Source organism: Hippocampus comes, unplaced genomic scaffold (assembly GCF_001891065.2).
Source record: "Hippocampus comes isolate QL1 unplaced genomic scaffold, H_comes_QL1_v1.1 scaffold177, whole genome shotgun sequence".
Lineage (NCBI taxonomy): Eukaryota > Metazoa > Chordata > Actinopteri > Syngnathiformes > Syngnathidae > Hippocampus > Hippocampus comes.
In genome coordinates, this window is record NW_017806158.1 from 904,408 (window position 1) to 915,285 (window position 10,878).

Below are 10,878 nucleotides of genomic sequence, written 5' to 3' on the forward strand. Positions count from 1 at the left end.
GGGGGTGGGTATCCATCACTGTGGCAGCCCTGAGACCCAGACCGGGGGTAAAGCCACAGAAGTTGAAGGGGGAGGGGGAGGGAAAAAAGCTAGTAAAAATTTAATGCACTCCGCAGAGCGGTCATGTCATACTTGGTTATGGAAAATAATCCCAGATGCCTGCAGTGCTAAAATGGAGCTATAATGTGCTCGCCTCCTAACCCGCCCTGACAGCCATGATGTACGACTACCATTACCGGAAAATATCACTTCAACTAACCCGTGATCCGGCTCCGCTAAGGGTCATATTATCCATGAGGAACAAATTACACTCCCCCAAAGTAAATACAAATTTCCTGCACTGACTGAGTACAAAGCACAGGGGGAAGAAGAGGAGGAGGAGGAGGAAGAGAGGGCGGGAGGGGGGTGGGGGTGGCAGGCGGGAACGTTACCTATGACAACGCTCCGCAGAGTGACAAGGATGATAAAGTACATGACAAATCACTAGCTGACAGGGTACTCTAGTGCAATCAGCCTCAGCCTCAACCTAGTGAGCACCCACTCAAGCCTGTAAACACTACTCTCCTCCTTTGGAGGGGGCAAAACACATAATCTTTTAACGCTGACAAGTTGCTCTTTCCTTTTTATTACTCTTCTTTCCCACTGCGGTGCGGCGAGGGCGGGTTTGGGTGTTAGGGGGAGAGAGGAAGGGGGGGGGGGGGGGATTGTAAACTGGTTTTATGTACAGTGCTGCCAAGTCATTGAGAAACACAACTCTTCTGTGAGAATTGCCAGAGGGCAAACACAGCAAAACAATAAAGGAAGATAAATAGCAAATTGTATTTTATGTCAAGGACAAACAGGTTCTTCTGGCTGCTCTAAAGCACCCACTTAGATCCCTTGCTCCAAATGACTCCACACATTACGGTCTGGGTTGGCCATTAATTAATAAAGCAAAAATATTGAAAATAATAGCCTGTAGAGTTTGCGGATGGTGACAGATCAAGTAAGCAACCCTTTTCAGAATCTATTTTTTCAAAGCTCGAATGTGATGAACACCTGTGAAGACCTGAATGCTGCAAATAGGTGGATGGTTAATTTGAAAAGCATTTGAGCACCAGTGGATATTCATTCTAAAATATTGAAGCAGTAGTTTCAAGATGGACACTTTGAAGCAAAATCACTTCAATGAGTCTTGGAGCGACTGCCTACTCTTGACAACATCATAAAATCGAAGTCCAGACTTGGTGGATGAATGATGACGATTGAGTGTTTGATATAAAAGATGCATTTTTGCAAGTGTAGCAAGGTGAGAGGAAGCAATGTTAATTGTCCTTTGGTGGATGCATATGAAGCGTTTTTTAAGACAAACACAAAGCATCCTAACTAAAGACTAAGTTGACAATACACGTCTAATCTCAATTGAAATGAACATCTGAATCAGCCCGGACACTGCACTGATATCACTTTGATGGGAAGGATCAGATTTTGATCGTCATATTGACGTTGAATTGATATCAGATGCCCACTGTGTCCCTATTGCTCAACATGTTGCGCAGTCACCCATTTTCTAAACCTTTTGCTCTCATTCTGGAGGCTGTCATAGCTCATTTTAGGCAAGTGGCAAGGTATACTGTTACCGCTTTTATTATTATTTTTTTTTTTTAAGTTTGTGTTTTCCATTATAGGTGGAAAATAAAAACAGATGGTCAGACAGGAGAAGTGGCTGTCGAGGCGTTTCTGCTTCAGATCCACGAAGAAGCATGAAAAACATCACACTGTAAATGTAGGCTTGTGTAACATTCTGGGTATCCCCCCCCCCCCACCTTACCCTTTATAGATTCGAATCTCATCAGTGAACCTATGAAATCCAAGCGTAGAGTTTATTTTAAGTTCCTAGATCTCTTTCATTAACTAGTCTATTACTCCTCTTGGTTGTTTTTCATTTAATTTTTTTCAAGCACCGTAGTGGCCAGGAAAGCAGATTCTGGGACAAAGCAATACAAAGCACATACGTACATCACTGGGAAATACGTGGTAGCTAAAGTCCTGTTGATATTGGATGACCATGTACACATTGCAACATGGCACTGTTCGTAGTATTGTTTGTGTTGCTTTTCGGCAAAAAAAAAAAATCCTTGCTTTTACTGTTTTAAGGCTCAGATGGTTACTCAAGATTAAGATTGCACTGCTGTTATTAATTCTTTTATCTCCAACAGATATGATGTGGTGTTAATCGCGAAAAAATACATTTTTAATTTTTGGGATGGGTTTGAGTGAGATACCTTAAACAAACCGGGAAAATGCTTAAATTTCTTCTGTTTCTCTTTTTTTGAAAATGCAAGTCAAGTGAATAAAACGATTGTGATGATCGATTGCGGTGAGCAAGCTAAGTGTTTCGCATCTAAAACGGGTGCATGCACATTGATTTTATCATACAAGAAAAGGCCCATACTTTTCTAACGTGCAAAGACTCTTCTTTTTCCAAGCAAGTGCGCACACAGACACACACGCGTGCGCACACACAAACACCCACGCATGCGTGCGCGCGCGCACACACACACACACATGCAGAAACACACTCGCAAACAGGACTGCGCACACATGCATATTCTGAGATCCAAATAGTATCTTATCAGAGTCTGGCAGTTCCAGTCGACATGGCAAAGACCTGCTACACAGGCAGAACATGATTTCTCCAGGGGACACTTTTCCCATTTCCCGCTTTTGAAGAGAAACTAAATAAGCCACGTTTGTCGGCATTGGAATACATTTGACCCATTAAAACGATTCCACTTTTTTTTTTTAAACTCTACTTTACTACTCCCGGGTTGTAAAGTAGACCGCATCATCCACCAAATGTAAATCACAACAGGGGCAGTGGGCCAAGAGTGGAAAGGGCCTGGCAGGAGCAGATAATGACAGAGGTGATGTGGACTCCGGAGGGGTAAAAGTGTCATGCGGGAACTCAAATTACTCCCTGACGACAAGGCAGGAGACATGAAGCAGCCCCTTTCACAGGGGTCCCCCTATTTACTAATTCACTCCTCTGTTACCTTAACACGCAATTAATCAGTGACAAGCAAGGTGAAGTCAACGGCGTTCGTCAGAGGCGAAACGTGCGCCCGGAGTGAATTAATACAGTCAGTTGAGGGATTACAGGGCAACGCGCTCTCTTCTGCTTTGAGAAATGAAAAGGAAACGACAAAGACAGGACCAATTTAAATCGACAACACTGAGTAATGACTCAATTTGCTGCACTGTCTAAGCAAGATCGGCAAAAAGCATTACTAAATCATGAAAGTGGATCTGTTTCTGCTAGTTACAAACTCATGGGATCACAATTGCTTTCTTTTTAATGAGATACACTCCAATACGGAATACTGTACCTGGACGAACTCCTGAGACTACCTCAAACTATACAATACAATACAACAATTTTAAATTTTCAGAAAGAATATAAGCTGACCATTATTTTAAACGTTAAGGGTTTATACCTATCACAGTAAAATCAAATATAAGGTCTAAATATATCATAAAACTCCTCAAACCATTGTAGTTACATGCACACTGATAAAAAGCAAGCAAACTCCTTTGATCTATTACGCAACATTATCGTACTTGTCAGATGTGACTCAAAATGTCGCATTACCGTCTTTTCCGCACTATAAGGTGCACTTTCAATGAATGGCCTATCTTAAAACGGTTTTCATATATAGGGTGCACCGCATTATAAGGCGCATAGAACAGAAGCTACAATAGTGGCTGCGGTTGCGTTATGCATCCACTAGATGGAGCTACGCTAATGGAGTACAATGCAATACAATACAGCTTTATTTATATAGAGCCTTCACAACCGCTGCAGCTGTAACACAGCACTTTACAGAACATTTAAAATACGACGTCCAGAAAAAAATCTGAATATTGATCCACAGATAAGGAGCATCAGATTATAAGGCGCACTGTCGGCTTTTGAGAAAATTGCGAAAAAGCCAAAACTTCATATCATATTTTCCCACTGACAATATTTCAGCTTCTTCATGACAGACATATCTCACTAAAGAAAAATGCTGAGCTCCAGGTGATCCATATTACGAATACTCTTTCGCACCTCTTCACATACTTGGAGAGTAAATCATTTTACCAAAGTACTTTCTCAATTGCAGATTTTTTTTAAGCTAATATAATAAATGGAGTAATACCTAAAACGTTCGACAACACAGCCTTTGAATGCTTCAATACTTGGGTATCACTCGAATTGTTGTTCACATTAATTTTACACAGCATATGTAATGCAAATGCATTTGCTTTGTACATTCAATTGCCGGAGTAAACAAAAGAGGCAAAAAAGTGATGCACAGAGAATAATTATATGATGACACAATCTACCTCATATCAAACATTATATTTGGCAGATTGGCTTGAAGCAAATAGAAAACCCGAAATTTGATGTCATGATAAACACTTAAAACCCAGTACAGTCTAACTTAGATTTTGTATGTTATGAAGAACATTTAGAATAAATCCATATCTAATCAAAGTTTGGCAGTAATTATTCATAGGGTGTTTAATTCTAATTGACATGACTGTCAGGCCGAAATGATAAACAGTCAGTCTGGTTCAAAAGTCATTCAGACACACCCACAATGCTTTGGAAAGTGTCATGCTTACCTTGTCGTCCTGGTCAGTCTCCGTGTCACACTGAAAGAGAAAGAAAGACAAATTAGATTTTGGGGGAGGTTTCCATGCATTTGAAACTGCCACACGCTTCAAATTTAATGCATGTCTAATCTTTTCAACGACGGTGCGAATGTCACAAGCCCACCGAAGCGTGTAATGCATCATATTATGACGAGCCTTTTGGTTACATGTCGTAACTCAATTGGAGCTGGAAACTCAAGAACAAGAATTTCGACGACAATTATTTTTCCCTGTCGTGTGCTTTTTGCTTGAGGCTGGGCAGGGAGAGCGGGAGGAGAAAGTCAACCTTGTCATTGGAGACAGGAAAAAGATGGTTAGATTTCATTTTTTCCCCCCACCCCACCTCTTCCAATTTCAATTTCAAGGTCCGCTTCATTCTTTATCAACTAATTAGTGTCATGCTGGGTGACTGGCAGCCTCAAAGTTGTGCATATGGCTGAGGTGCAGAGAAGCACTGAAGTCAGTAATGAAGGAGGCACTGAGCGGGGGAATATAGGCAGGGGTTGGCATCATATATTTGTGTGTGATGTTGAGGGGGTGAGCGAGGGTGAGGGTGAGAGAGAAAAACGGATGAAAAGATTGACAGCCCAGGGAGGAAGTGACAGAAGGCACTTCTGACTTGGCTCTCTCTGTCTTTCTCCTCCTCCCCCTCTCCCGTTCTTCAATCTATTCTATTTATTTATTATTTATTTTTTGCTGATCTGGACTTTAAAAAGCTCAAAGGTAAGAAGGCTGGCCACGTGGCTGGTATGTTTCTCAGACAGGATGCTAAAAAGGGGCCAATGCGAGCTCAGCAGGAGCATAGCATCCAATTTACAGGCCTGTTCCACATGGCCCCTTGGGCAGCCGGCGGCATGCTGCCATGATGGTCAGCTCCAGCAACTCATAAATTATGCAGAGGCAATAAACGCGCTGGGCAAACACTCCTCAGACGTTCCCTTTCTCTTTATTTCTCTCTCACTCCCTCTCTCCCCACTTCTTACAACATTCCAACAGCCGTCCCCAATACGGTGTGAGGGCCAACACCCTTTTCCCGCGGGATGAATAAATGAGGGAGACGAGGTTGTAATTAGAAAAAGAAGTATTTGGGGAAAATTAGGGAGCAGGAACTGAACTAGGAAGAACATATGAAGATATACACACAGAGCTTCCACTCTATTAGGCAGATTTGTATCTGTGGGAATTCGTGTCCATTCATCCAAAAGAATATTTGTGAGGTCGAATGCAGTCCAGTGGAAAACGGAATCAGTGTAGTTCATGCCACAAGTGTTTCTGTGGTTGAGGTCAGGGCCCTGGGCGAGTTTTTTCAACAGCAAGTTCTATTAACCTTGTTCTGTCTTCGTCAACAACAACAAGAAAAATAAAAGAAATAATATTGTACAGTCCTGGCTGTAGTTTTGTTTTCCACCAAGGAAACGATCATACAGCACTGAACACATCAGCCAGAAGGTGCCAAAAAAAAAAAAAAAAAAAAATAAAAAAAAAAAAAAAAAAACCCAACAACAACAACAAGGACAATGGATGTGAATGTGAGGGTCTGCTATCAATTTACCTCTCAGTATGTGGCTGTTGGCAAGGAGATGCGTTTTATTTGAGCGGAAAACAGCGCTTGAAATATCCATCCATCCATCCATCCATCCATCCAGATGTGGCTGTTGGCAAGCAGATGCGTTTTATTTGAGCGGAAAACAGCACTTGAAATATCCATCCATTTTCCAATCCGTTTATCCTCACAAGGGTCTAGAGCCTATCCCAGCCGTCTTCGGGCAGTAGGTGGGGGACACCCTGAACCGACTGCCAGCCAATCGCAGGGCACACATAGACGAACAACCATCCGCGTTCACACTCATACCGAGGGACAATTTAGAGTGCTCCATTAACCTGCCGTGCATGTTTTTGGAATGTGGGAGGAAAACGGAGTACCCGGAGAAAACCCACGCAGGCCCGGGGAGAACATGCAAACTCCACACAGGAAGGCTGGTGCTGGAATTGAACCCGGTACCCCTGCACTGTGAGGTCGATGCGCTAACCACGAGACCGCCGGGCCACCTGCACTTGAAATAATAGAATATAATTACGAGATTAACTGGTGCGTAGCAACAGTGTTACGTTGGTGTGTATGATTACTTTTGTCATCTATTCAAGTCTATCCTCAAATATTACAATGACACCGCGTGAAACATTTGCAGGACCATCAGATCTTTCCCCATTGAATATGAACTCTGTACCCTTGGAAGCCTGGATGACCAGGTGCTAGAAATAGTACCATTTGGTGCCTGCTTTTGTGAATCGAAAAACATCCATAGCGAGTAGACCGAGGCCGGCTGAGAAGGTATCCACACTGATTATTCGGCATGCCTCAATACGTGACCCTTTCATGCACCCTGTAACCTGATAACATGATAAACTGTCCACTGTAGTAACCGCTGTCCCTGACAGGATTAATAGAAATAAGTGCAAATAGATAAAATCCATTTAAAAAAAAAAAAAAAAAAAAAAAAAACAATAAAAAAAATCGGTTTGTGTTTCTAGACATCCAATTTGCTTTTGGAATAACCCTTGTGCTGCAGTCGATGTAAATAATTTTATATAATGCAGCATACAATTTTCCAAAAATTGTAAAAGTATTATTCCTGAATATTTATTTTACTTTCAACCACTCGACATGTTCAGTGGCATCAGCGCTATACATGCACATATAGTTCTTATTTTTTTCTTTGTGTATTTGCCCTCTATGGACAATAAAAGCGGTACTGTGCTTCACACAATTTTTATGCTTTGTCTTTGATTTAAAGATGACACCATGCAAAAACCTACAAAAATAGTAGAAATTGTAACCGCTGTCCCTGACAGGATTAATAGAAATAAGTGCAAATAGATAAAATACATTTAAAAAAAAACCTATAAAAAAATCGGTTTGTGTTTCTAGACATCCAATTTGCTTTTGGAATAAAGAGCCACATCTGCTATAGAGGTCTCTCGTGGACACCCACACACAAACGACGAAGGAAAAGCTGCAGCAGACAAAATCTCAGTATTAGCTGCCCCGACAACTTCAATCTATTGAGGCCTGTCAGAATGTGACATCACACCGAGTACTCATTAGCGACTCCTCCGACACGACGCGCAGCACAATCGAGAACACGGGTGTTCGACAGGTTCAAATAACCAACATTATTTGAGCTTTATCTATCATGTTGGGAGCAACTTTTCTTTTTTTTTTTCTTTTCAGTTCCCCTTTATCTTTTCCGTCGTTTTCCCCTCGCTCGCTCGCGCAACCGATTGCTTTGATTGCCGAGAGAGAAGCCGGCTGGAATGACTTGCCCTTGCTTGTGAAGCAAATGGAACATCCTAATGGAACTCATCGTATTATCCGATGCAAAAGTGCCATAGCTCATTACTTTAAGATAAAAGGATATCATTCTAGACGGCGAGCAGAATTGACTTTCGGTGCTGCGACTTGATGATGATTTAATCAACTGCTCTCTTTCACTTCTCATCCCGCCGCCTGTCGCATTCGCAGGTACCGCTAAACGAAGCACTCATACTGCTCGTTCGGGGGTAGGGGGGAAGAGAAAAGAAAATAAATTGCTATCATTACCTTCTTTTCCCCCGGAACAGAGGTATGTAAATTTCCCAGAGCAACAAAAGGGGGGGTGGGGGGGGGGATAAAATGGAAAACTTAATAAAATTGAAATACCTTTTAGAATAACAATAAAAAAAGATGAAAATCAAGCTTGGCATACAAGCACAGACAATGTAATCATCCTTTTGGAGAGGAGATGCCACACAAAAGGAAAAACGGTAGCAAGTAATGAAGACTGGAGAAAGATGAAAATAGAAAAAAAAAATTCCCATTGACACAAACAAGCGCGAGCTGTCACTCAATGATAAGTGATCATAGCAAAAATAATAAATTGCGGAAAGACAAATGCCTTTTCATGTGTGTGATGTTTTATTTTCTACATGAAAATCAGAAATAGAAATTTAGTCTTGAGGCTTCTGTGGTGTTCTTGGAAATGTCAAGAATGATTGGAGGACCACACGAGTCGTAGCCACGGGCGGGGCACAGGGGGCCCTGCCTGCCCGCCAAGATCTTGGTACACAAGTCATTTGAAGGACGGAGCTGAAAGAATGACCATTTTTTTCTTTTTTTTCATTTTATCATAGAAAGTATTTTTGTGTTGTGAAAAATTAATGTTGAGTTGTTATCCCGAAGAAATTATGTGATTTTGTTTGATCGATGGCCAGTGTATAGCAGCCGGACTATAAAATAACAAATAAATCAATGTTGGAGTGCAAGTGTCCTGCACATTTTTTCACAGTGAATCAGTGTTTTTTTTTTTTTTTTGTGGGTACTGTCTCATGTGACATGACATGTCGCTAAAATATGTACGTATTTTGTAAATAACGAGCCGAGATCACTGCGGTAGACTCAACACAAGCGTATTAAAAAAAAAAAAAAAAAAGCTTATTATGTCAGAAAACTGTCATCGGTCATCACCAAAATGTATGTGGACATCTCTACTCATGCCCACCGGAACCTGCAAAATAAAACGATTGCCCCAATATTTTCCATTTCATGTATGCAGCATTTCCCTCATTAAGTGACATGTAGTGAGCGCCTCTATGGAGAGGAAAACGCCATTTTCCCAAAAAATGGTAATAATATTTTCATTCTGACAGATTTTACCTCCCCCCACCCCCACAAAAAAAAAACTCTACATTTTTAACATATCCTTTAAAAGTCTTGTGGCTTGGCAACGATGGTCAAAATGTCAAGAGGGAAAGGAAAACCTCATTTAACTACCATAAGTATGTTTTTCAGTAAGCGAGTGCCAAAACTCAGTTCGTGCGATAATTATGGTAAATGAGAACTCATGAATAAAGATGCAGCACTTTAGTTCAATGCAAACTAACATTGAAAAGAAAAACGCAGGGAGACCATTTCTGCTAACTGGAGATAGCACATCGGTTTTACATGACTCCGAAAATGATCATTGTCTCCATCAATGAGCACAACAGTGGCGCCATTGAGGTCACTCTGACAGGCGGAGGCAGGTAACTGGTTCTGAGTTAAAGCAACCGTCACCTACAATAAGGAAACCATGAGTCCAGGGAGCGTGCTGGGAGAGGTGGGGGGGGGGGCAGCTGACAAAAGAAAGTGATCTCCAACTGGGCTCGCCATTTTACAGAGGGCAGTATACTGTATAACGAGAACCTCGTGTTTAGTTTAAGTAACTCCAGAATGTCAAACATTAACTTCAGCTCTAAGAGCTGTTGATGTTGGCCAGTATCCGGACCACTTCTGATTGCCCCGCCGCTCTCATTGGGGTCTTGCTCTTGGCTGCGTGCTCCTATAAATTTCTCTGGCCTCTGTTTGAGCATAGGGCCTTTGTTGACATTGGTCTGAGTCAGAGTGAATTATTTTTGTCCTCAATCCTTCCCCCCCATGTGAGTAATACTTCTTGAAAAGCAGGGGAACATTAGAAACCATCGACCGAATGCTCACTGTAGCTCAACTATCATCCGCAGCAGCAAGTACGCTAATCGAGTTAACCACTGAAAGAAATACCTGAACGCAGGACTTATTAACCACATCACACATATGAGAGAGGTATGCGAGGCCAGTATGCTGACATGACCATTTCCATCATAACCTCAAAGAAATCTACTGGTCCGAAATTGCTACCGCATGATTTCTAAACAGCCTGCAGAATTACTGGGTACAGTTTCTTAAAAGGCAACCTCTTCGGCAAGCGTGTGCAATGGTTGCACGTTGTTGTCCCAATGAGCGGCATTGGACCTTCAGGTAGAGCTGCTTTCTATCCATGATCATATCAATAATTATGGTTGCTGGTGGTTTCATTAAAGCATCCCTTTTGCTCACAGGATGGGGTCGGTTTATCAGGCTGAGCCAGGTTGTCCCGCAGGATGGCCGAAGGGGTTAAAAAAAAAGCGAGCAGATTTGGTTGTACGCCTGGAAGGTGGAGTAACAGCATGAGGGATGGCAGCCGTTGCCACGGTCAGCTCTGACGGTGCCAATTTGACGATGGTGTTGTCGAGGGCTCCTCGCTCCCTCCTTCTCACAGCTCCTTCCAGATCGAGCTGCGCATCCTGATGGTTTTCGGATACAAACAGTCACATGGCAAAATGGTGTTCTCCCCCCCCCCCCCCCCCCCCCCCCCCGCATTCCGC

At 42.3% G+C, this 10,878-nt stretch overlaps 1 protein-coding gene across 10 annotated transcripts in view; it reads right to left on the minus strand.

Moving 5' to 3' along the window:
* Window positions 1-10,878, minus strand: part of auts2a (activator of transcription and developmental regulator AUTS2 a) — a 318,606-nt gene that overhangs the window by 134,678 nt on the left and 173,050 nt on the right. For all 10 annotated transcript variants that reach the window (XM_019895262.1, XM_019895264.1, XM_019895261.1 and 7 more), the window contains one exon: window positions 4,651-4,680. In XM_019895262.1, coding sequence (XP_019750821.1) covers window positions 4,651-4,680 — 30 coding nt within the window. The remainder of the gene's footprint in view (window positions 1-4,650; window positions 4,681-10,878) is intronic.